General features: G+C 44.0%; 2 protein-coding genes and 1 long non-coding RNA gene across 7 annotated transcripts; all 3 read left to right on the top strand.

Annotated features, from left to right (window-relative positions):
- Positions 1-5,373: 5,373 nt before the first annotated feature.
- LOC104419753 (scarecrow-like protein 4) lies at positions 5,374-8,258 on the top strand. Its single transcript, XM_039302218.1, has one exon. The coding sequence runs from the start codon at positions 5,685-5,687 to the stop codon at positions 7,575-7,577; it is 1,893 nt and encodes a 630-aa protein (XP_039158152.1). The 5' UTR covers positions 5,374-5,684; the 3' UTR covers positions 7,578-8,258.
- A 3,286-nt stretch (positions 8,259-11,544) lies between these two features.
- LOC108955389 lies at positions 11,545-12,268 on the top strand. 2 transcript variants are annotated; one of them, XR_005546345.1, is made up of 3 exons: positions 11,545-11,731; positions 11,840-11,976; positions 12,133-12,268. XR_005546345.1 is itself a non-coding variant. In XM_018863152.2 (2 exons), exons 1-2 carry the CDS (start codon positions 11,568-11,570, stop codon positions 12,018-12,020), a joined length of 345 nt encoding a protein of 114 aa, XP_018718697.1. In that variant the 5' UTR covers positions 11,545-11,567; the 3' UTR covers positions 12,021-12,268. The 2 variants fall into 2 exon arrangements, 1 of the variants encoding a protein (XP_018718697.1); XM_018863152.2 differs by having other exon boundaries at positions 11,840-12,268.
- Positions 12,269-18,414: 6,146 nt separating this feature from the next.
- LOC104419752 lies at positions 18,415-26,889 on the top strand. Of its 4 annotated transcripts, none has more exons than XR_005546503.1 (4): positions 18,415-18,613; positions 18,741-19,402; positions 20,302-24,422; positions 24,569-26,889. It is a non-coding gene; the product is annotated as an uncharacterized LOC104419752 (long non-coding RNA). The 4 variants fall into 4 exon arrangements; XR_005546502.1 differs by having other exon boundaries at positions 18,416-18,613; positions 18,741-19,420; XR_720850.3 differs by having other exon boundaries at positions 18,428-18,613; positions 18,741-21,841; positions 21,989-24,422.
- Positions 26,890-27,090: the final 201 nt, after the last annotated feature.

Genomic DNA, 27,090 nt, shown 5'->3' with positions numbered 1-27,090 from the left:
TGTTGTCAGGTGGTGCCACGATGGCCCTGGGCAACTCCCTTCGCGTCCGAGGAGGGTCGCCGATGACTCTCACCGACACGAGAAAAAAAGCAAACAAAAAAAAATGAAAAGAAAATTTATTTATTTTAAAAAATTACAAAAATTATCCACGTTAGACCTGATGATGCCAAATACAATAACCGGCGTTAACTAGCAAATTGTCAAAAGATTTAAGATTTAGTTAGTAAAGTTGAAAGGTTTAAAACTAAAGTAATCATAGCGCAAGAGGTTTGGGACTTTTTGGATGACTTTCCTGGGTGATATGTGATGATCACCTGCATAATTCTAATTATAGTCGGTATATATCACTAGCGTAGGAGAAAGTGTTCTGTAAGTAATAGATTGAAATTAACGGACTATCAAATTCCAAAACAGACGCTGTCATCTACAGTAATGGATAAGCACGTGATGAGTAAAAAATCAGTCCCTAGTGCTTGCTCCATCGGTGAATCTGATTGCGTCTCTCTCTCTCTTGGCCGAATAGTAGAGACTCAATTAGATAAAATGGAAATGTTTAGATCTTGGTAGAAACACTTAAGTAGTCAATCCACGGAATCAAAACGTCAAAAGACTCAATTCGATTGACAGTTCAAACATTAAGAACCGGACACCACACTTATCCCCAAAGCATTAGCATCAAACGTCGATTAGAGCCCGCCACTCGATTTTTCCATGTCAGCAAATGGAGTAGGCACATGGAAAAACGACGCGCTTTCCAAGCGGTTCAGTCCGTCGATCATTGCCGCCGGTGCCTAGAGCCCGACTCGCATGAACCGTCGGATCGCACGGACCCGATTTCACATGATCCGAGTTCAAGCGACGCTCTTTTTCTTTCGATGGGTTGACCCGAGCAGTCGTGGCCAACGGCGGTGGCCGTTGCTTTCGCAGCCGCTCCGTCCAAAATTGTCCTTCGCCCCGCCCCGCCCGCCCGGCTTTTTCCCGCTTGCGTCGGCCGCCCGCCCGCCGGGCCCTGATTGGCCCATCATCGCTGGCCGTCTCTCCCGGGTGGGCCCCACTCCGCTCCCCCTCCGATTGGTCCCCGGTCAGCCCCGGGCCCCACGGCCGCCCAAAAAGGATGCGACCGGAGTCTACTCCGCCACGTCATCGAGGGGCCCCACGCCCTTTCTCGCCTTTCGATCCACCTTTTTCTCACCTCACCTCATCTCATCTCATCTCATCTCCGCCCTTTTTCTCTCTCTTACCACATCCCCAGAAAACGACAAACCGGTCAAACGTAAGCCAACGAGCGCTTTTACCGACGCGGACGATGTTTTTCTTTAAAGACCGATCGACGCTCGATTCATGCACCCTCGAGTTCCGCTTGGATTTGGGAAAGTTGATTACCATTTGTAAAGATGTTGAAAACTCCAATTGAGGACCCTCTTTTCGGGTCGACATTGATTCTGGCGCGCCCGCTTTATCATGAAAACGGCGCGGTATTTAGAGTTAATAATAAAATAAACGTCTTTAGGATAGCATGAACATTTCCACAATAATTTATTCATCTTGGATGTGCTTATAAATGTGTACCAATGCATGTATAAAGTTTGCCATAAACTGTAGCAATGCTATGATAAACGAGTTTTTATTGGTTCTGCCATATTCAACGTGAGCTCATCGATGTTAATATTTGACTATTTTCTCGGGTAAATTATGCTCAAAGTGAATTGATGTGTGCTGTGTTCAAACCCTCTCGTGGTGTACTCGCGTTTTGTTTTCATCCTTTCGAGGTGGTGACAACATAGCAAAGCGCTTACGGTAAATGGATTTACGGCAAAGTAAAATCCAATTCAAGACAATCTTGTAATGACAGAAGTTTTTTAGCATGCGCACTTCATCATGAAATGGTCTAGTATTTAGGGTTTGTAACAAAATTAACATCCCTAAGATAGCATAAAAGTATCCGCCATAGCTTAAGCATTTTATATAGGCTCGTGAATACCTATAGATGTATACAAGTGCATGTATAAAGTTAGTCATCGGCTGTAGCATTGATTTGACAAACAAATTTTTATTGAATAAAGTGAGCTGATTGATGCTATTTCGAACTCTTTCATAATTTCCCTACATTTCATTTTTGTCTTTTCGAAGTTGTGACTCTAAAGTAAACAGCCTACAATAAATAGATTTAAGATGAGAACGAATCGGACATATTTATCATGGGTAGTACGGAAATCATCATAGTCTTAGCAAAAGTAAATAAATGTACCTTAACGACTCATGTGCATGACTTATCATTATCCGAAAAAAATAAAGAAAATGCTGAATGATAATTGAAAACTGGAAAAAGGACTTGCACAGAGTTTACCTATTTCACTCATTCAAACATGAAAATCTCAAATCGACTTTGGTCAAAATTGGATATCAATCCCGTCTCGTCAGGGAAAAAGACAGAAAGAGAAAAAAAAAAAAAGAACCGGGCCAAATCCCATAGTAAAAAGTAAAACCCATTTTTTCACCGGTGGGTACGTTGCCCGAGGTGCCCGAGGTGCCCCCGCAATCCCGTGGGGCCCGCAGCGCTCCGGGGAACGGACGGCCGAGATTTCCCGTCACGGCCTCTGGGATTGACTGAGGGGGGGCCCATCGCGACAGTGGCGTGACGTCAGATCGACGGCGACGCCCGCCCCTGACGTGTCGATTTCGTTTCCCCCGGGGACAGGGGGCGGGGCCCACCACGGAGGGGGGGGTGGCGCCCGAGGAGGTCCCCGCATAGTGCGGGAGATAAAAGTCGGTCCACGTAGACTTCTACGTCCGCCGAAGGGTCTTTTCCGGAAGCCTCGTGGGGCCCGCCGGAGTGTAGGCACCACGTCAGCGCCTAGTGAAATTAGAGGTAACTTTTTCCTTTTGGTATTTTCGGCATTATTCGATCTTTTTGACTTCGACCGACCTCGAAATCATTCGTTAATCGATTGCGGTCTAGCCGGAATTTTGATAGTCGTTGGAGGACTCCTCGAATTTCGAGATTTAGGTATGCGAGTCGGGTCGAGTCGGATTGAGTTCGAACTTTGAAACAAGTTGATTTAGCTTGACTAGTCCACATCCTTAAGTATATTTATTAAAATGTATCTATATCATTAGATTTGGTGTAACATATTGCGCTTATAGGTGAGATATACCATATTCAATAGCCCAAATGAATTTTAGTATGTGTGCTATACTTGTCTAATAATTTTGCATCTACAAGAAAGAAAAAGAATAGAATGGATAATCAGTATACTATATCTATATCTATAATTTGCGTTACGTTACAATAATACTTAAATTTTGTATTGTATGGTAATAGGATCTTAATGTTGTTACAATTCTTATTGCGTCTCGTGTACTTTTAAATGAGATAGCCTCGGAAGACAGAAATCTCTAACAATGGACTTATGTAAGGGAATTAATTCTATCATACATCCAAGGAAATAGGCCTAGAAGATTGCAAAAGCCAACGAGACTACGTGAAAACACTTGACCAAATTGATACCATTACAAGGCAAAGTATTGTTGTACGATTAGGTGTATTTCTATTTTAAGTTTATGAACAATGGTGAAAGATTTCACTATAAAAAATCAAACAATGTGATTAATATTATAAAAATACCCTCGAATCACTTCATCACTTTTGTATTTTAAGTTCCAATTACATCTATTAGACTCAGAAATAACGTAATCAACAATACTCCTTCAACCATGACTAAAAACCTTGTCAAAAGCCTCTCTCGTGGTTAACTAGCTAATCTCTCCATAGGTTTGATCTAATATCAACAAATTCAGCTGAAAGCGGGCAAATGTCTATATTATCACTTGAAAACCCTATGATATGATGGAAGCCTCTCCCGAAAGACGGAGAATTATTAGACATTGCCTAGGCACCTCTTTGGCTAGCTCGAGCACCCGCCTGAATAGTAGGGTTGGCAATTCATGTTATCGTCTCATATTGTGTCGTTTCAAACGTGTTAATGTTGACTATATATGCTAAATAACTGGGTTACGATTAAAACATGTCAATTATTGTCAATTTGTGCCGATTAAATGTGTAATATCGTATTATATTCAGATTTTGTCATGCGTCGGGTCGTGCCTAACATTGCCAAACCTTGCCCATAGGCCTTGCAGCCTCCCTGATTATCACTCTGGCCTAGTCCGCTACTGGTCAAAGTTGGGGTGCTGGGTTGAATTCTCTTGGCGCCCCTCCATGTCCTGACTTCTTAATTTGATATTTTGCACACACATTTGAGTCATCTTTTCAAATGAGTTAAAACTCAAAGACATTTGAATGGTACATGAATTTAAGACTTATGATAAAATTAATTGGAAGTTCGGAAATCACGTTCATAAATAGACAGAATTCGACCATAATTAGCGTTGTTGCCAAGTGATAAATCGTCGTACTTTGACATTAAGCTCTTTATGTTTGAGTCAAATTTTCTTGTTTTCTAGTAGTCTTGTGCTCGAGACATCTTCATGGTGCAAAAAACTAAAGGAACTTAAATTGAAAGGCTAGAAAGTTTCCTCTTGTGAGGGCCTCTTGTGCCTGTCTGTTTGCATCGTAGGGATTGTGGGTTGTCAAGATACATTCATTATTTTTAATATTGGTAGGAGCACGCCTCGCACCCCCTAATTGGGTCATTTTTTTTTTTTAATAAAGCCTAGACTCCAACTCTACCTTATAATTGTTTTACATTATGGGGATTTTAAGATCTGAACAAGACCTGATATAAAAGCCTTTTAATGACTTGTTTAAGATGAATTGATTGTAAGTTTTAAGCTTTACCGAAAAAGAAAAATTGATTGTAAGTTTTAAACACGACATTCAACACCGAATAATACTATTAAACAAGTAGCGTCATTCCTCGTTGAAAAATCTCTTCATCCTTCTTTCGTTTAACTCAGGAAAAGTACAAATCATATGGCTCACATTTCACTCGATGATCATTTTCACGTATCTCATCTTAAAAAAACACTCCCCACCTTTTACATCATGGTCCCGGCGTCCTATTACGAAAACGCCGCTCTCTTTTTGAAAAGTTAAGCCATCTCTAAATCCCGAATTCAATTTCTGCGGTGCGTGAATAATGCACGGTTGGTGGTTTCGCCCTTTTATACCAAAAAACTCATGAAACTTCCCGTTGCAACGGACAAGCCTGTCATAAGCGACCAGCTACGATTCAGCGTAAGAAAAAAAAGAGAAAAATGAAAAAAATCTGAAAACCCCAACATTTTTCAATAAAACAATAAACAAAAAGAAAGGAAAGAAAACACCGTCTCCTGTCAAAGAAAGGAGGAGCAGCAGGTGGGGCCCAACGCCCGTTCAGGAACTTTTGGCTGCACTCTCTCTCTGCGAGTCTGCGACTATGGCTCGCCGTCTCTCTTCCTTTTCCTCTCGCCGAACCTACTCTCTCTTTCTCTCTCTAGCTGCACTAAAATCGGACCTCCCCTCCCCTCGTGTATTCTCTCTCTACTTAAAGCTAAAATCTTGCTTCTGACCGTTTGCACATCACTCACTCCCTCTCTTCCTCTCTCCCTCTGCGCGAACCCAACGTCGTCGTTTTTTCTCCTCCTCGTCGTTCCGCCACTGTGATGTGAGTGCACCTCCGGCGAACGCGCTCGGCCGCCGGCGAAGAAGAAGAAGAAGAAGAAGAAGAAGAAGGACGGGAGGAATGGCGTACATGTGCGCCGACAGCGGGAACCTCATGGCCATCGCCCAGCAAGTCATCAAGCAGAAGCAGCAGCAGGAGCAGCAGCAGCAGAACCAGCAGCAGAACCCGCACCACCACCACCACCACCACCACCACCCCCACCACCACCACCAGCACCACCTCCTCTTGGGCATCAACTCCTTCGCCCTCAGCAGTCCTTTGGGCTACCTCCGCCTCCGCCTCCGCCGCCGCCGCCGCCTCCCCCGCCGCCCCGTGCTCCAACGCGGGCTCCCCAATTTGGCCGCCCCCGCCTTCCCCGACCCCTTCCAGGTCGCCTCCGGGTCCGATCCCGCCTTCCCCTTCCCCAGCCTGGACCACCACCACGCGTCCGGCGGCGGCGGGTTCCGCTTCGGCGGGTTCGGCGGCGGCGAGTTCGACTCCGACGAGTGGATGGAGAGCCTGATGGGGAGCGGGGACTCCACCCCGGTGAGCTCCAGCTTGCCCTCCGCCTGCGACGCGTCGGCGTGGCCGAATGCCGCGGCCGATTTCGGGCTCTACTCCGCCGATCCCTTCGCCGCCTGCCCGAGCCGGCTCGGGAGCTCGGACCTCAACCGGGTCGTTAGCCCCACTTGGGGGCCTGCCACGGCGCCGACGCCTCCGCCGCCGCCGGCTGCGGAGGACTCCAAGCCGGCGAGGGTCTCGGCGTCGCCGCCCAGACAGCACAAGGGCGACGCGGCCACGGCCGCGGTCGGGACGTCTTCCGCTTCCGCTTCCGCTCCGCCGGAGACCGAGCCGTCGCAGCCGCTGCTGAAGGCCCTCCTCGACTGCGCCCGGGTCAGCGAGTCCGACCCGGAGCTGGCCGCGAAGACGCTGGCCCGGCTCCGGGAATCGGCGTCGGAGCGCGGAGATCCGGCGGAGAGAGTGGCGTTCTACTTCTCCGACGCCCTGCACAGCCGGCTCTCGCTCGACGGGAGCCCCATCGCGTCGTCCACGTCGCCGGAGGAGTTCACGCTCTCGTACAAGGCCCTCAACGACGCCTGCCCGTACTCGAAGTTCGCCCACTTGACGGCGAACCAGGCAATCCTCGAGGCCACCGAGAAGGCCAGCAAGATCCACATCGTCGACTTCGGGATAGTCCAGGGAGTCCAGTGGGCGGCTCTGCTGCAAGCCCTCGCCACCCGCTCCACCGGAAAGCCCGACCGGATCCGGATCTCCGGCATCCCCGCCCGGGCCCTCGGGGAGAACCCGGCGCCCTCCCTCCTCGCCACGGGCAACCGCCTCCGCGAGTTCGCGAAGCTCCTCGACCTCAACTTCGAGTTCGTCCCGATCCTAGACCCGACCGATTCCCTGGACGCCGCCAGCTTCCGGGTCGACCCAGACGAGGACCTCGCCGTCAATTTCATGCTCCAATTGTACAACCTCCTGGGCGAGACCTCCGCCGCCGTCGACGCCGCGCTCCGGCTGTCCAAGTCCCTGGGCCCGAAGATCGTCACGCTGGGCGAGTACGAGGCGTCCCTGAACCGCGCCCCGTACCCGGCCCGGTTCAAGAACGCGCTGGCCTACTACGCAGCGGTGTTCGAGTCCCTCGAGCCGATGAGCCGCGACTCCCTGCAGCGGCGGGAGGTCGAGAGGCTGCTGCTGGGGCGGAGGATCGTGCGCTCGGTCGGGCCGGAGGCGCCGCCGGGGACGGGGGCGGAGCGGGAGCGGATGGAGGACAAGGAGCAATGGAGGGCCCTGATGGAGCGGGCCGGCTTCGAGGCGGTGCCGCTCAGCCACTACGCGGTGAGCCAGGCCAAGATACTGCTGTGGAACTACAAGTACAGCGAGCTGTACTCGCTGCAGGATTCCCCACCTGGGTTCCTCTCCCTGGCATGGAACAAGGCGCCCCTCCTCACCGTGTCTGCGTGGCGCTAATGGAGGAGGGAAGGTCTCTCCCCCTCCATTTTTTTTTCCTTCTTATTTTCTTCTGGTTTTTCTTTCTTCTTCTTCTTGGGTGGAGGAGGGGGCTTCAAGGGGTATATAGCGAAGTCCTTTTCAAATGGGTAATTTTTGTTCTTCTTGCTCTGCATTCCTGTGTAATTACATATCTTCTGGGTAATGGCTTTGATGATGATGATGATGATGATCCGCAATTCGATTAGCAGCGGGGGTGACTAGTTCAGAGCTTACAGTCAAAGATTCAGGCGTGGAAACCTAATCCTTGAGGTGTGAAATCGAAAGATGTTTCATTTGGGATTTTTACTTCGGTCCTTGGTTAGTTCCAGAAGTTGTTCTTCCCTTAGCTTGGAGTTTTACTTCTTCTTTCTTGCTGCCCTCCTTCTTCTTCTTGTTCTTGTTCTTCTTCTCTCTTCTGGGATTTTGGGTTTAATGTAGGTGAAAGCAAATGTAAAAACGGGGACTTTGTGTACCCCCAAGAATTGAATTTAGGTTTTCTCTTTTTGTTTTTTTGGCTCGGGCTCGGTGTAATTCTTCTGTACATTAGTTTTTTGTCGTTTTCACTCGATTTCTGTAGATTGAAAACATTGAAGCCAGCAGATGGTGAATACTGCTAACTGCTTAGAAAGAAGAATTCAGGGTCGCTTGAAAGATGCATAATTCGAGGCCTCTTTCAGGGAATTGCCATGCACCAGTCGTTTTCTCTTCAGGGAATTGCCATGTGACATTGAATTTTTTCTCAGGAAGTCCGAAAACCCAGAAAACGGGAAGGTGAGAACCGGAACATCCTTGTCTTCCTGGTGTCTCAAACTGGTGTTCAATTGAAGGGCGTTCGATTCATGTGCAGAGCTGGAGCATTAGATGTTAGCCGAGCTCTGTTACTTACTCCAGATTTATCAATGGCCTATTCTCAAATCGAATTGTTGATTGATTAGGCTTTTTGCAATCGATTTCTCTTTGAAAACTACGAATGGGAAAAGCACTCGAAACTGCCATATGGTTTCTTGGTTCCCTCTCGCCGGTCTCTCTGCCAAAATGCGCAGGGGCCACTTTCTCTGTTTCTTGGTCATGACTCGTGATCCTAATGCTTGTCCCTTTCGCTCCGCATTCTCTCTGATTTTCGCGGAAGTTCCGTATCGACATTGTAAGCTTTGCTAAATCTCTTTTACAAGAGCGTGTCGATGAAGTATCGAGTTTTGGAAAGGGAAGGCCATCGGTCGTCGACTGACGCCCCATCGAGAAAATATCGGGTCTTCTCCATGCTTGCCCTGCCATGAGAAGAGGTAGATTCACTGAAGTTCCTTTCACTGTACTGTGATGTTGTTGGTATATGGCGTGCGCGTGCAGGGCATCGCTTAAAATACCGAAATAATCTCATTGAGCAATGACAATTATCGCATCCCATCGAATCAAAAAATCTCTGTTGGAACTCGAATTTACGTCCCATGTTTATATAAAAACCAGTTCGAGGTCGGGTCGTTTTCTAACTCGTCTCAGCCAGAGAGACAGAGCCACAAGAAGCCTTGCTTATCACAACCCTCCAAAACACAATTCGTACGCGCATTAACAGGGGATCGATGCTCGACTACAGCTTCTTGAACCGATCGCTTTCCGGGGTGGATCGGACTCGGATGTCTTAACTCCATGCCTGATCACCAACCTTCGAAAGGCCTCAAAGATTCAAAATTCATTGGGGCAAAAGCATGAAAGCGCCAAGAGAAAGGAGGCTGTGAGAGAGACAGGGAAAACAGAGTCTCATGCGAAGTGCGAGACAGAGTAGGCAGGCAAGTGGACTAACCCTGTATTTTGGGGTCCTCTGGTCCTAGTCATAAGCCACTGCAAAAACCAGAAATAAGATAAGAGACTTTGGGCTACTCTGAAAATTTCTGGTATTCATAGGGCCCCCCTCCCTCGTTACGTTCCATTATTGGCACCCGCGAATTAGGTAACCTGGCTCCACAATCTCGCCCTATTCCGATGAATCCCCGGTGTGCCGGTCGATGTGGCGGGCCTCCTGCAGGAACTTGCCGTGTTACTTAGTAAATCAATTCTGTGAACCGATCCCCGATAGCTTGAGAATTATCCTGTTTTATCATAAGTAAGGCTAATCTAGGTTCATGAGCTCCTTGAAGTAGGGGAGTGTCCCCAATTTGGTATCCTAACTAAAATTAGAATGAGGTCAAACGTCACTCGACGTGGATCCCAGAATGTCACCGAACAATTCCACCCTGAAAGGGCTGATTTTTTGACTTTTTGTCAAAAAAAATGGCTTTTATTTGTTTGGATTAAGTCTGAAAATACAAGACCGAAGCTTCGGAATACGACAGATCCAAAGGGCTCTCGAGAGAAAAAAAGGGTAGGAAGTCCGGTTGTTATTAGGTGAGGTCAATTTTGATGGGCGGGATAGGGTTGGAGGAGACTGGTTGGAGTCCACTAGTTTCAGCCTTTAGCCATTATTTTTGGGGAGACTTTCCCAAATGGTGTCATTTCTCTTTTTTCATTCGAAGGGAAAGGGGAGATTCGAGGACGTTGGACTTTGGTGTCTTGAAAATTGCCAAGACAACGGTTGTGATTTGTTGGGGAGGTGTTTGCCCTTTTCTCGATCGAAATTCGCAACTTCTACTCAAATTGGTTTTCTGATGGGATTTTGTCATTGGGAAGGCTAATTTTAGGTTTTTTTTTTTTTTTTGGTAAAAGATAACTCTTGCTGACACAGTTTGATGTCATTCTAAATTCAAGTTCCCAATGAAAGTCGATATCTTTTGTGAGATTCAGGAAAAAAAAAATTGGGTCGGAATTGAAAGACGAGCTATAATGGGTGCTTTTTTATGTAACCCAAAAAAAAAATGTTTAGGTTAAATTTTGTGACCCTTAATATAATGTTACCATACTTAATGAGAATAGGGACTCTTAATTCTTGTGCAAGATTTTGTTGTAATGAGATAGGACAAGATTTTACTGAAAAATACACCGCATTTGTTTCTATTAATAAGCCGGCCTGTAGCAACACAATATTGGTTTAGGAGATTGGCAAGGTTATGGCGATGCATTTTGAAATGATCATGTTGAAAATTGCCGAGACAACAATTTTTAATTTTGGGGGAGGTGCTTGGCCTTTTTGATCAAAATTTGCAACTTGGTCAAATTGTTCTTTATGGAATTTTGTGACTCCATTTTGAAATGATCATGTTGAAAATTGCCGATTTAATTTTGTGCAAATTTTGTGAAATTGTCATTGTGAAAGGGTCAAAGGATCCCTAATTCTCTGGTGACAAAGCATCTACGGCCATGTAACACGATCACGGTTATAAAATGGTAGCGTTACAACTACCACACAAAGTTAGTGATAAACAACTTTGAGTCCCTTTTTCACAATAGAACATAATATTCGAGCTCTTTTACTCAACTGATCTCAAAGCAAATGCATGCAAATTGCCTTCTTTATGTGATTAGGGCAGCTTTTTCAAGGTTTTTTTCCGAAGTGAAAGATATTGCTGATTTAGACATAAAATCTGAGGCATCAAATTGAAATTGATTAACGTAGCTTTTTCAAGGTTTTTTTCGAAGCGAATTATATTGTTGATTCCAACATAAAATTTAAGACATCAAATTAAAATCCTTGAGCTGTTCGACCAGCTTCTTACAGACCCCAAAAAAAAGAAAAAAAAAATCAGCTTCTTGAGATTTAAACATACGTCGAGCTATAAAGTGCAATAATATTCCGGGGCGCTTTTTTTCCGGCGGCGAGGGTGACGTCATCCTCTGAAGTTTTCCCAAACCCCTCCGCGCGCGCGCCACGTGCCCCCCCGACGCTGGCCACGCGGCGCCCCGCGAAAGAAATCAGCTCGCCGGAATCGGATCCAGCTTGACCCAGTTCCGACCGGAATTCCGTCTATATAAATCGAGGCTCGGTGGCTCCCTTCGAAACGCAGATCATTCGCGCTTTCGAAGAAGAAGAAGAAGAAGAGGATGAACTCCGCCGTCAGATCGGCATTCACCAGGAAGAGTTACCGCTCGCCCTCCGCAGCCCTCCTTCGCCGGAACGCGCCGCCGCCTTCCCGCCCGCTCGCCACGGAGGCCGCCCGCGACATGGACCAGCGCAAGGCGGAGCGCGACGCCAAGGCCAAGACCGGGTCAGTTCAGTAGCGCCTTCTTCTTCTCCGTCGTTCTCGCTTCTTTGATTTCCACTTCCAGTTCTCGCGCGCGAATGATTATTTAAACGGGTCGGGATGTGTCGGAAGGCCGGACGCGATGGCGCACTCGTTCGGAGAAGGCTACGCGACGAGGTCCGACGAGGAGGGCTTCGGCGGGATCTACGAAGGCAGCAAGTCGGTGAACAACATCCAGGTCGACAGGGATATCCATGCGGGTCATCCCGGTAAGGAGCAGCGCTCTGATGTCTCTCGATTTAGTTTCTTATAGTGCTGTCTACGTTCATGGAGAAGTTTCGATGATGCTGACTCGAGTTCGCGTTCGTGTTCGTGTCGATGTTGATGTGGCCGGCGGCGGCGGCGGCGGCGGCGGCGGAGCGAAGCTTACGACAAGGCGCAGGGGAGCGAGGCGAAGGAGAAGGAGAAGGCGCGACACCAGACCAGCGCTTCGTCTTGAGCGATGGCTTTTGCTTTGCTCGTTAATGCTGAATATGATTTCGTTTAATTTATAATGTTAGTTTGTGGGCGAGTACGAGGGTTTTTTTTCCTTTCCTTTCTGCTAAGTGGTTTTTGTACTATCGATATTTGGATTACAAATTATTGCCTTTTTTTTTTTTAATCTTTTTACTCTTGATATTTATTAAATGGAGAGATAGGTGAGTCTATTGAAGGTAATAAAATAAACATGACACTTCTTGAAGCGCCTTTGCAGGGCAAGTCCTTCACTCCATAGGAGGTTTCCCTTAGGGTCTCAATCGATCCTAATAGTCGACTACTGGGATCAATGGAGGGTGAACCTCGAGGGGTAGAAAAATTTCGATTGATTAGGGGACGATTTAAGATTTTTTTTTTTTTTTTGAAAAGTGGAACTTCTAAGAAAGCTATTTGAATTGAATGAAAATCCTTTACCCAATAGGGTGTTTTCCTTAGTGTCTCAATCGATCCCAATAGTTGATTGCATGGATTGATTGAAGGGAGAAACTTGAGGGTTAGAAAAATTTCTTTGATTTGGGGAGGATTTAAAAAATGTTGCTTTTGATAGTGGAACTTCTTAGAGAGCGATTTGAATTGAATGGAAGGAAACCTAGCTTCTTAGAATTGATATTGCTATTATTGCTCGAATTAAATTGAAAATTGAAAAGGTAACCAATGAACATAATACAATCTTAATAAGAGTGCGACTAATTTATAAAAAAAAAAAATGATTTCAGACTCATTTGTCTTTTGCGAAATAAACAGAGATTGAGTTTGTACACATAGAGTCCATATATCTACCATTTATGAGAGAAGATTATGCAGTTTCTTACTTTCGTTTTCTTCCCAAGTTTTTTTTTTTTTTTATCAATTTGTAGTGAACATATCGTGTGTGAACGTGGCCTAATGATTTTAATAATGGACGCTTCTTTTGTCAAATTTTTACACGGGTGCACGGTGGTCCACCCCCATGTCGGACTTTAGAATGCATTTGTTGGAGAATTGTCTTCAACCTCCAACAGGGTTTCTCTCACGTGACCCGATTTTGGACGTTTTGAATCCAACAAAACGGCACCGAAATTTTACCTAAAAAAGGGGACATTTAGGTTGAATGGATTTCATTGAGTATGTGCATTGGTTGAAGAAACGAGAAATCTCCGATTGCTTGTACACGTTCGAAATGAATATCAGCTGACAAAAAAAAAAAAAAAAACCCTAAAAGATATATTGTCTCGAACCGAAGCGTAAAAAAGGTCATTCTAGTTCAGTTATGCATTTGGGTAGAGAGAAGCTATTCCGTAGAGAGATTAATCCACTAAAAAGATAGCGCAGGTGTGGATAGTCTTTCAACTTGAGATGATTTTGATGGCGGCGCAAAGGAGAGAGAGATACATATCATTTGGTGAAAGAACTTTTGATTTAATTAACTCGAGTGAACTGCTTGAGGTAAGAAACTAAGCTCATTGACTTTGCACTTTTCCTCAAGTCAGGATGTTGAAGATATGATTGGATATTATCAAAGATTCCAACTATGATACCAATTTCGATCATGGATTGATTGATCAATTGAATCAGAAATTGTTCCAATTAATAGGAAATTATAATCTTTGTATAATTTTTCCATTGTTTCTTTCATTCTTACATTACAAATAGATCAATGTACATGATGCAAGATATAATATATAGAACAATTTCTCTCCAAAATTCTTCTTCATTTTTTGTACTAGAGCCGACTTTCCTGACCTAGTTTTCGCATTTCTTGAGTTGCCTTCGGTTCTTTCTCTGGGTTGTTATTGCAAATCCATCTCCTGCAAAATAGACCATCAAACCGAATAGGAATTCACACTTTTTTTGGTTGATATCATGGCCAAAAACAAGAACACCGAAAGTTCCTCAATGGAGGAAACACCTAACTCACCTACATCATCACAAAACCAAATCCTGACACAAACGGAACAAATCGATTCCAGTGGAGAACACTTATATGTTCAGCACCCTAACGATGCCCAACGCATAGCTGACGGTAGTCATGCTCCTACTCTTGCTCTAGCCCGATTTTTTGGCTCAACCCAGCGGTCACTAATCCATTGGTATCCTATTTAGGACCAATGGGCCATTAGGCTAGAGCAAACATAGGCTCAGTCATTCCAGTAGGCCATCTAGAGAGGAGAGGATTCCGAGCTTTGGAGCCTAGCCTAATGCAGGGGGTAGAACTTCCTTGCAGGTGAAACCAACTCGAATGATGGATCGAGTCAGACAGATTCGGGTCACAAATTCGGACCCATATCGAGGGAAGGGGCAAATTCCTACCTAGTTTTTGGACTTAGTTTTGCGTCGTATGTCTTTCCACTCAGTGGCGGCAGCTACCCGATGCTCGGCGACCCACTGTACACCTCACCAGCTGACGGGCCGGAGATTTGACTCATCACCTTGCAGCTTATTGAACCGGAGACCTATAATGCTTGGGCTCGGGATCTTTGGCAAGCACTCATCACAAAGGATGAGGACAGCTTTCTCAACGAAGCCATCCCCTTTCCAGTCGAGGAGCACCTACAAAGACATTGGCGAAAATGTAATCAGTTAGTTTGCACATGGATGGGGAATTGCTTAGCCCTTGATGTCGCTACTAGACTACCATCGACTGAACTTTCAAAAAAATTCTTGGAAAATATTCAAGAAATGTATGGATGACTCGATCGAGCAAGATTGTTCATGATAACTCAAAGCATACCCGAGTTGAAGTAAGGGAACCTCTTAGTTACCGCTTGCTTCAATCAGCTCTCAACCCTTTGGAACAGCTCGAGGCGATGGAGAAGCGGCTTGAGGGTCCTAAAGCCACTTTTCGACAACACAGAGAGACTAAAGAAAGAGAAAAGGTGATGCATTTTTTACTTATCTTGAATGAGTTGTATTCCTCATTTCGATCACAGATCTTGGCGATGGAACCCACACCACCAGTCGAAATTGCATGCCAACTCAAATTCTTAATGGAAAAATTCATTTTGAAATGTTTTACAACAAGCCACCAGAAAATGACCGCTTTAGGGTATTTGGTTGTTTATGCTATGTGACAAATGTGCGCCCTCGAGATAAAATGGCACCCCATGCCACTCAATGTATATTCATGGGATATCATACTCTTCAAAAATGATGCCGTGTTATGTAGATATTTATAAGAAATTTCTTTGTAAGTAGGGATGTTATATTTCATGAAGACGTATTTCCATTCCTGGAGATGATACCCTCATCACAATCATCCTAGCCCTCTTCAGGGAATCGCTGGCAATTTCTATTTGATGAGGATTTAGCCATTGCAACACTGTATTCTTTTATTGCACCATAATCATCAGTGCCAATTTAGGAGGAATTTGTGAGCTAGTAGTTGTTGCCAACTTTACCTGAAGATAATTCTCCTATTTCCCCATGGTGGTCGCAACAGAGAATGTTCATGAACCTTCATTAGTGCCTGCACAAGTAGCAACAGATCAACCTTGATGTTTTAAGTAGCAGCATACTTGTCCATCGATGTGGACCAAAGATTATATCTACTCCATTATAGGCTATTAGGTACACGGTATCTTGTTTCTTCATATGTCTCCTATAGTGAGTTATCTCAAGAGCATATGTGTTGCATCGGTCACATTTTAGAAGAGCAAGAGCCATCCCCATTTGTTGAAGCAGCACGTGACCTTCGATGGCAACGTGCCATGGAATCAGAACTCAATGCACTCATGGAGAACTATACATGGGATATTATGCCATTACCCCCTCATCGAAAACCGGTTGGTTATAAATGAGTGTGCAAAATCAAGTTCAAGGCAGATGGCTCAATTGAGTGATACAAGCCTCATTTGGTTGCCAAATGATTCACTTAATAAGAAGGTTTTGACTATCATGAAATATTTTCTCTTGTTGCAAAAGAGGTAACTATTCACTCATTCTTGTCAGTTGCAGTTATTCTTAATTGGTTGTTACATCAAATGGATGTTCACAATGTTTTTTTTTTCACGGAGATTTGGATGAAGAAATTTACATGGATCTTCCATTGAGTTTACGTAGACAAGGGGAGGCTTGAGTGTATCGTCTATACAAATCCCTATATGGACTAAAACAAGCATCCAAGAAGTGATGTACCAACTTCATTGTTGCACTAACCAATGTGGGTTTTTAGCATTTTAAACATGATTATGCTCTATTTACACGGACGGCTGGAAAGTCATCTATTTACTTGTGGATATACATCGACGATATTCTTGTTATGGAAAATAATGATTCTCATGTTGTAAAATTCAAATAATATCTACATTCCACCTTCCATATCAAGGATTGGGAACTCCCAAATATTTTCTTAGCGTTGAAATTGCTCGGTCTGACAAAGGAATCAATCTCAATCATAGAAAATTTGTTCACAAATTGTTTATGAAATAAGGTTATTAGGTTGCAAGCCAACTGTCATACCAATTGAATAAAATGTCAAGTTAATAACTCATGAGTGTGTTCAGAACTTTTCTCCATTTGTTGAGGATCTATTACTTAAGGATCTATTAGGATATTAGCGACTTATTGAAAAGTTAATATATCTAACCATAACAAGACTTGACATATGTTACGCGGTGTAAATCCTTAGCCAGTTCATGTATAGTCCGAAACAATCCTACATAAATGCAGCTTTAAAGGTTATGAAGTATTTGAAGGGATGTCTAGGATTTAGTACATTATTATTTCGGGATTGCAACATGAAGATGACGGCTTACTGTAATACAGATTATGCTACTTGCCCAATGACCAAAATATTCATTACTGGTTTTTGTATCAAGTTGAGAAAATCATTAATCTCATAGAAAATGAAAAAGTAGTCAACCGTATTACTATCATTAATTGAATCAGAGTATTGAGTCATGGCAAAAACTACCGGCAAGATAGTTTGGATACAAGGACTGCTTTCGGATCTTGGAGTACAAGTCAACGGACCAAGTGAATTATTCTATGACAATGGTGCCACACTCAAATTGGTAGCAAATCTAGTCTTTCATGAGAGAACTAAATAAATAGAAGTTGATTGTTACTTCACTTGAGATAAGATCAAAGAATGAGTCTTTATAACAAGAGGAATTGGGACAGTCTTGCAGACATCTTCCCAAACCATTGTGCTAAAAGTTGCATGCGTATCTATTAAGCAAGCTAGGCATCCTTGACATATATAGGCCATCAGCTCGAGAGGGAGTGTTGAAGATATGATTGGATATTATTGAAGATTCCGATTATGATACCAATTTTGATTATGGATTGATTGATCAAGTGAATCGGTGATTGTTCTAGTAAATAGGAAATTGTAATCTTTGTATATTTTTTCCATTATCTCTTTCATTCCTACATTACAAATAGATAGATGTACATGATACAAGATATAATATACATAACAATTTCTCTCCAAAATTATTCTTCATTTTCTATCACAGGATTATCACTGTCCTCTAACTTATATCGAAAGTATTTCGATACTATGATATGGTGACAGTCATCGATTGTTCATCTAGATATCTTTCGATGCTCATCATCGTGATGGAGATGAAGCCTTTCAATAGTGACGCAAGAAATTATTAATAACGCTCACTTAACTTAGGCAAAACTTCACAACGATGTGAGAAACGATGTGCGTGCGTATGCTTCGCGGGAAGAGTCACGTTATCGGGCCACTTAGCCTATGGAATAATGGGCGATTCTTGCCGATGCGACGTCGAGGTCATAGTTGGAAAGCCATCGGGCGATGGTAACGATCTCATGTGCGACTCTTTCGAGCACATGGCCACGAGCGGCTCTAATCGATCGATAGAGTCGGATCGGGCTTCGATTCAAAGGTCGGACCTAACTTGCTACTGGAAAGGGCAAAAGTGAGATTTTAGCCCGGCCGGGCCGAAAACAGGGCCAGGCCCGTTAGTTTCGTAAACCCGGTCCAAGAGCAGGCCCGTTTAGACCGGCCGTGGCGTGATTGACATGGAATCCGCACGCCGCACGTGCCGCGTGACGACGACGACGACGACGACGACGGAAGCAAAGGAAAAGTAAGCCGTCCTCGCTGTCTCCAACGCATTATTGCGAGTAAACAACGGGCAAACGCTACTCCACGTGGCCTCCCCGCGCGCCTTTGATGGTTCCTCCGCCTTCGATCCTGCCCGTTCATCGGCTGAGCAGCTCTATATGATCACGTAAACTCGACTGCTCACCCCAGGAATCCTGGTCCAGTTTCTCTCTCGATTTCTCTCGATCGATCGATGCCGATTTCGCCATCCGAATCGCGCGGATCGCTGCTCGATCTTCGGTTCCATGGCGGCTCCGCAGCAGCTCGGAGCAGCTGGTTTGTGAAGATCGAGGCGGATCGGCCCGGCTGAGGTGAGCTTGTTCAGCTCGTACTCCTCTTTGATCTGTCTTGTCGGATTACGTTATCATCATCTCTATTACCGTCTGTTGTTCTCGTTCGATTCGAGGCTGAGGATGGTGTGGTCGCTGTCTGGTTCAGGTTTGCTGGTCGTGGAATACGTGTGAGGACGAGTTCAGGCTCGATCGCGTCGATTCCATGGCGGGCGATCTCGCTTCTCCTCGGTGGCCGCTGCGACGCCCGGAGCGATCTCCTGCCATGCTGCTTCGCGGCGGTCGGTTCACGATGTCGCCGGAGCCGTGTCCGGTGGAAAGTAGCGTGTGGCGAGGTCAGCCTAGGGTTTTGTTGAGCATCGATAGGGCTCTTCAGAGGCTGAAATGAAGTTGCTTGTCTGTGTTGTGACGCGTTGGAATCGTTGCCGAGGTTGTGGTGATGTTTGTTGAGACGCGGATGTATGAGAGAGGTCGGGGACGAGAGCTGCTCTCCTGACTTTTCGAGGGGGGTGCTGAGTCTCCGATCGTTCTTTTGTCATCCAGGCCTTTGCCATGACGGGTGCGCTTGCATGGCGGGTCGAAATGTCAATAAAAGATCACTTTTTTGGGGGGTTTTCGAGGGGGAGATCGCACGGGGGTTTCCCGGGTTCTCCTCTCTCGTGTGCGTTTCTCTTTCTTCTTCCTGTGCGTTCGCTGAGCCCGATTTGCCCTTCTTCACTATCTCTCTGCGATGGCCCCAAAGTTTCATCCGAAGACTCCGAAACTTCATCAGCAGGCAAAGCGTTTATCCTCTATTCCACACTGCGGAAGGTGATGCTCTAATTCGAGGTACTAAAATCATCTTAGGCATTGAGTTCAAATTTGAATTGTGCAAAGCATAATGCAAGTTTCAGACCTCGCGTAACTCATACAACTAATGCCATATATACTTGGGATATGGGAACCGTATTAGCGTGAATTTTAATGACGGTTTACTGTCTTTGGAGATACTATGAAAAATTCTAGACTTTTCAAGAAAAGTCCAGGACCATTGGAAGGCCAGACAACTATAAGAGCTACCACCACGTTCTGATAAAAGGTCAAACATATGTGCTCAGTGCAATGCGGAAGTAGTATGTTCACCGATAATTGATTCAGTGAGGTTCATGAATAGTCAAGTTTGCTCAGTAGGGCTCTCGTCATACCAGAATTGGCATAATTGTTCTCATTTTATGAGGAAAAAAAGAAAAGAGCAAATAACATTTGTTGTATCGCATTTTGTTATCTTGCTTGAATCATAGCTGCATCAATAGTATCATGAATTAGTCTTTTTTGATTTATGTATACCTCTATTGAATTCAGTATTATGTTGATAACATGGCAGCAATCAAATAGGATTGACATTATGATTATTAATTACTGGTAAGTGCTATCTGATTTTTGCGCCTCGGTGATTCGGTTTCTGCATCGACCTTGCCTAACCTCTGAGGATACATCAAACTGCAATATCTCACATTGTTAATTGGTTGGTGATCTTGTACCTTTGATCGAGCAACACCAATTATTGTTTCGTGCTTTGAGTTATTCCTAGTTTAGTTCTGTAAGCTTGGCCCCTGCATGCAAAGTACGTTTTTTTAGCAGTCATGTAATCATCTATAGCAGATGTACTGGTTCTCTATGGGTGATGAAGACCATGGTGTTTGTATTGTCTTGGTTTCCTTGGCAAGTAGCCGATGCACCAGAGCTTTGAAAGCAAATTTGTTACCGGGTATTGGACATAGGCAATCTCCTTGAAGTGGGGAAATGGACGGCTAGATTCTCCCTGCTGCTGATTGCATGAAGAATGAGGAGGCGGAAGTACCCCCTGCTGCTGGCTGGCTGTCAGTGCAATCACCATTATGGTGGCAAAACCGGATGTCATCCAAATGCTGAATTATCCCTTGCCGCTGGATGACTCTGACTATGTATGACTTTATGCTGCCAGACTTTGAAGACTGATAACAATTTACTTTGAGTTGTACGTTGGAAATGGTCATGCTAATTTTCTATGTTGCGATTTGCACAACTGATTGGTGGCTTCTAAGTAGTAAACATTCTCCTAATGTTATCCTTTGTTATAGTTTGTCGTCTGAAGGGAGTTTTTTTTTTTTTTCTTATCTTTTTATGAGACACGGTTTGTTCTAGTCAGAGTTTTTCGTTAATGATTTGCTATTTTAGATGGATAAATCCTTGGAAAACTATATGCCTCTTCTTTTATAATGTTTTTCCCTTTTTGATTTATTTTCATTTGTGTTAAATGCTACTATTACATGGTTTAGTATCACTTCTCTGTCTCTTCTTTTCATTTGATGTCAAATGTTTTTCTGTTACCATTTGAATGGTTTGGATTGTTTGTTCTATTTTTGTATTTGCAATGTTAATCTGATTAGCGAAAGACCTCAAGTCATTTAGCACCTTGTTGATGCTTTAATTGTTATATGCTTTGATGTACCAAGGTACTCGTTGTGTTGGAGGCATTGTTGCCCTATGGTCGAGTAATCTGATGAAGAGGGAGGATGATAATTTTTGGCTCCTTAACCTGGATCTCTTGCCTATTTCTTTTTGGGCGGCGAAATTGAAAATGGGTACTGGGTAGACCTTCCATCTGTTTAATGGAGTGTTGGCAGTGCAGTTTATTGCCATATTTCTCCTGAACCTGAGGGCATGTTTGGTGTGAGATGGTCTGTTTTCTGATTCATCTCTATTTGAGGATGATTTTCACTGATTATCACCCCAAATATCAATAATAAAATGAAGATATGCATCTTAATTCTGGACACATCAAATTGAAACATGCTCTGGAAATTATTATTCGTGCAAAAAAAAAAAAAAAAAGTATTTGTTTCCACCAATTAAACTTGTTTCAAATTATTAGGGAAAACTTATAAATATGCTGTCTGTTTTCATTTGCACTGAGGACGAAAAACGAAGACAGTTTCACAAACTGAATGGTCTTTTGGTTTTGTTGTGTAAAATAAATTAACACTAGTACTGATCTCACTTGACGTCATTGTTGTTTCATCACGGATATGAAGTATCAATCAATCATTGTTGTTATCTTGGTCGGGAGCCCTCTGCAATTCTGGAAGGTGGTTGAATGATGAAGATGAGTTAGGACATTCCAGCAGTGAAGCCATGGGCACTGGGCAGCATTGTTATGAAGCACCTGGATTTTGTCCATTGGTTGTGGCTCTTTGATGTTTGCAGATGTGCATTATTCAGTTCATGAAGGTATCAATACCTCAGTTTTAGATCAAGTCCTTTTTTATACTTGTAAAAAGAAAAAATGTCTATGATTTGGTCGTTTCATTTTGTGTTTGGGGGAGTGATACTGGTGGTACTGTGGCTGTGATCATGATCCGGGCTTGTCCTGAGCAGGTTGTCACTCTGCAAAGCCATGGAGCAAGGGGTGTAAGCCTGGACTACAGTGGTAAATTCACTGTCTGTTTGTTTTGGTTCATGTGCTTCTGAGATGTTGGGGTTGCTTGGATTGTAGGTTATGCCTAATTGTCATGCACATCTGTGCCGTATGAAGTGCTTCCTTCCGATGTTCTTATGAGTGATCTTGAAAGCCCTGATTCTCTTTGCTGTGTTTTCCTCTTTGCGACTTCCCCACATGATTCAGTTTGCGCCTGTTGTATTTGGAATGACTTTACCTCTTTGCTTTCTGGAGTTGCAAATTAGATCTCTCTACTTACTTGCAATCAGATTTCTATAATTCTATCTACCTTTTAGCTTTATGCTTCCTTTTTTTGTTTCCACTGTTTAACAGTAAGAAATTTGACATCTACGTAATGTAGCTCGGCTCAATATTGTTTTTGACGACATAGATATTGTCATGTAAAGTCGCTAGAACTTTTTCATTACACAGGAAATCCTATTGCGGCTTTCCAAAGAACATCTTGTGCTAGAACCAGATCTCCTAGTTTCATGATCTCGCATTTGTTGATGTTTCTATTGGTTAAAAGGGTTCTGATGTGGAAACATGTGCTCAATAAAGATTGTGAAGACTGAATGTGCCAGCTACTGTAAATAGATCCCATGTGGTCGAAATCGTGCATTGCATAATTTTTTTGTTGATTTTTCTCGCATAAACTAGCTGTCATTAGTGTAACTCAAAATTTGGGGAGTATCTTGCCTAGTTTGTGCCTTTTGTAGTTCACTTTTGATAATAGGAATAATGTTGCGGATTGCTAATCTTGCATGGCATCGGACAATGGGAAAGTTTGTGTAGAATTATTATTTTTTTTTTTTTTTTTGGGGTACTTTGCGGAGGACAGATGACTTTTGGTAACTTTTTTTTGAGTTGTTTACTAGTATTCTTTTTCAGCTCTTCTTTCCTTCACTTTTCATTGACTTCAAAGTTTCAGGTACTTGTTTTTCCTGCAATCTCTTTGATCGATAGGAATCGTGAAGCGAGATATTTAAACTTTGTAGATAAGGATTGATGACTATTTGTTATCAATTTATATTAGTTGTGAGCTTGCAGCTGGGACAGAATTTGAGCGTCTCTCTGTACTTGAAAGATCCGAAAGCTTATAACGGGAGAGCGCTCAAACCTCAGCCGAGAGTTGAGGGTTTGAGAGGATGGTGGTTCGAGTCCACCCGGATCTGGATTGTGTCATGCTTATAGCAAGTGACAGTGATGATGTGATTTAACCGATAAATCGCGTCTTTTCGCATGCTTTTTGATGGGTGGATCAGGATTGTGTCATGGTTATATCAGGTGATGTCGTGACAGTGATGGTATGATGTAATTGATCATTCACCCCTTTTCGCATGCTTTTGATATCATTCCTATCAAACGGTGCCTGAATTGATGTGTGGAACGTCACATGAAATGCCGCCTCCTACTCAGATCCCGCTTAATGAGTTAATGCCCCAGGTTAGGCCCATTAAAATGGGCTTTACGCATCCGATTGGGATACGGTTATGATCCATTAGAGCTGGCCTGTCCAAAATTAGTGTTTTGGAATTTGTTTTTTTCGATATTTTCAAACTATTATCTGTATCTCCTAAAAAAATTAGTATATGTGTCTGACTTTTTTGGTTAATGTTTTTTTTTTTTTCCCCGGGGGATACATATATTTTTGAAAAGATTAACCTTTTCAAATGGTGACCGACCAAAAATTATAAAAATGAAAAAGTTGTGTTTTTTTTTTTTGGGTCAGAAAGACTATTCAAATGCTTAGTTATCACGCAGGAATCCTCGGGCATCGGCAAACGCGGAACTAGACGACACCCAAGGTGAGATTGGTGGGACCCGTCCGTTTATTTAAAAAAAGGAAAAAACTAACAATTTTTTTTCTAACCTTGCGTGTCGTATTTTTCTTTTTGTAAAATAAATGGACGGGTCCCACCAATGTACTCTTGCGTGTCGTCTAGTTCGGCGTTTCCCCGTGGCCGGAGGATTCCTGCGTGATAACCAAGCATTTTAATAGTCCACCCTGTATCCAGCACCGCAGGATCCTAATCCACCGCCTCCCGAATTCCACAAGACGACGGCCAGGAAGGCACCACGTGGCCTTTGGATCCTCTGCCGACAGCGTCGTCATCTCTAATCCTGACCGTCCACCGCCCTCAGCTTCTCTTTATAACCCGACTCGCCCTAGTTCTTTTTTTCTGTACTCCGCCTCCGATGTACGATCGTCCCTCTAGCCGCCGATCCGCTCCGATCCGCCTCTGATGGTCTCCTTCCTTCCTATCCGGCCATGGCCGTTTCTTCCTGCGATCAGATCGCTCGGGGATCGTCGCTTCCATGGCGGTTTCGATCGTGCGAAGCCTCGAGGGTTTGTAACCCTAGCTGATTGAGGTAAGCTTCTGCTGTTTGTTCTAATCCATCTCGAAGGAGATTCCTATGGTTCCAGTTCTTTCTTTCTTACGATTTTCTGCTCTGATCTGTGGTTTTACGAATTCGTCTTTGTGGTGGGTTTTCATCCCGATCTGGCTGGTTTTTAGCCGTGTTGGGGACGAAGGAAGCTGAATCTGCAGGCCTTCGTAATGATCACCGGACTCTGGAGCTCAGCGGTGCTCGGTGAGGACGATCTGGCGGCGGTCATGGAGGAAAGAAGGGAGAAACTCCCCGAGTTTCGATTGCTGGACGGAATCAACGACTGTAATCTATGTATTCGCTTGGGCTACGTGTTCGACGATTTGTGAGTGAGGTACTGTCAGATCGTGATTTTGGGAGGATGTATGAGATTAGATCGGGACGAGATCTGGCCTCCTTTGCTTCGGGGGGCCGACGAGTTGCCGATCGATCTTTTGTCATCCCGGCCTTTGCCATGATGGGTGCGCTCGCATGGCAGGTCAACGAAAGTCAATGAAAAAAACACAGTTTTTCGGGGGTTTTCGAGGGGAGATCGCACGGGGATTTGCCTGGGATCTCCTCTCTCTGCGTGTTGCTCTTGTTCTTGCGTTCTTTGTCCCTGCTAGCTCTCCGCTATCTCTTTCGATCGCATCGCTCGCTCCATCCATTCAAATTAGGATCTGAAGGAGACACTCAACGCTTCGTCAACATCTGCCTAATATCTGATGATGCAGAGAAAGGTATGAGACAAGGGTTTAAAGGTTGAGCTGAAAGTTTAATTTTTTCCAATATGCCGACAGTTACATGGGCACAATCACGTCGGAGCACGATATTTGTCTTCTAATTGAAGTTATATTCCAGTTACATGGCACAATCACGTTTGAGCACGATATTTGTCTTCTAATTGAAGTTATATTCCCTGAGTTGTGAGCATCATAAATTCACAATACCTAAGCGACCTTTGCTCGTGTTATATAATATTGTCTTAACAGCGATATCGATCTTTTAAGTTGGAGCATGCCCTCCATCTTTTTCATCACGAGATGGGGAAAGATCAATTAACTGGGTATGTGTTTCTGAAAATCTGCAACCTCGCTTGTTATTCTTCAGTAATTCAAATCAATGGGTTTTTATCTATTCAAATACTGGAAACGTTGTTCTGTTCATACAAACATGCTGCACACAGGAACGGAAATCATTTTATGTTTGACTTACCACTTTCCAATGTGAACGCTGCCTCAATTAATTGTCGCTCTCAGAAAACATGACTGCTCGATGCTGCGTCTCTTTTTTGGGTTGTCTTTTGCTGTACGGTGGTATTGTCAATTTTTCCATTTGTGGTTGATTACTCTCAGTTGAATTGAGTTGACACCCTTCCCTTTATCAAAGAGGGAATGTTTTGTAAGGATTACTGTATCAGAAGTACTGTTCGTTGTATATGTTCCTCGGCCTATGTGGTCATCAATGATGCTGAGAGACTCGTGGATGGATTCTGGGTTATGATGAGCCAACTGGATCTGCGAGCTTGTTGCCGTGGAAGGCTACATCCTTGTTGCTGGTGAAGTGGAAGAATGAAGATCGAGAAAAAGCTGACTGGGCATTCCTGTTGTTGCGGGATGAGAGGTGACGTTTTTGCTTGGTGTGGGGTTGTGAGCTGTTGTATTCCCTTCGCTAATTTTGCAGGATATTTTACCCGTGCTCCAAGTTTGTCTGATCTTGGATTTGATCATTGCCATGTCTAATAGACGGTGAAAGACATTTTTCGTGCATGTGAAGGTCGTCTTGTGGTGTTCTTGGTAGATCATTTGATACGTATGTGCAGTTCCGTTAGAATGCTGATATTGGCAGTTTGTTAGATGAGTTTGAAGGATTGGTCCTTCAATTGTTCTGTTTCTATCTCATTGATCAAAGGTCCTTAAATTGTTCTGTTTCTATCTTATTGATCAAACCACTTGATGGTTCACAGCTGCAGAACAGTGGGACAAACTTGTAGGATTATTCGCTCCTTAGATGAGTATGTGTCTTCGCGTGAATAGCAAGGGTTTGTCGTCTTGAATGGTTTCAAAGGTGAAGGCGAAAGGAAGGAATCTTCTATTTGGGCAAAGCTTGATGCCTTTTGATCTCCGTCCATACGTTCGACATCTGCAGCATTCGCGTGAATAGTAAGGGTTTGTCATCTTGAATGGTCTCAAAGGTCCCGAAAGGAAGGAATCTTCTATTTGGGCAAAGCTTGATGCCTTTTCGTCTCTGTCCATACGTTCGGCATCTGCAGCCATGCTCTTTCCAATGGCTATGAAAATACTGATTTGCTGCATGTTCATAAGGTATTTATTATTCTGGATTTGGTTTGTGCCGTGATCAGAGGTAAATCGGTGAGGAATTATGTTGAGTAATCGCCTTTATTTTACATGTAGTTTTTTAGGACCAACCGATCTTACTCATGATGAAAATTTGTGGGGTGGTGCTCGTACTCCTTTTTTTTTATTCTGATTTTTCCTCAGCTGTTGAATTTTCAAAATCGTATGATTTCTCTCTGTTTGTCCTAGTGCTTTGCTTGATGCCTTGATGCGAATCAAGTTTCAAAGATTGGGGAATATTTTTCACATAATAATTGCTTTTGAAAGATCGGAAGGATTATATATGATCTGATTAAATCTGTCCGGCCGGGAGT

The sequence above is a fragment of the Eucalyptus grandis genome, chromosome 9 (assembly GCF_016545825.1).
Source record: "Eucalyptus grandis isolate ANBG69807.140 chromosome 9, ASM1654582v1, whole genome shotgun sequence".
Lineage (NCBI taxonomy): Eukaryota > Viridiplantae > Streptophyta > Magnoliopsida > Myrtales > Myrtaceae > Eucalyptus > Eucalyptus grandis.
This window is presented reverse-complemented; position numbering and strand designations above follow the sequence as displayed.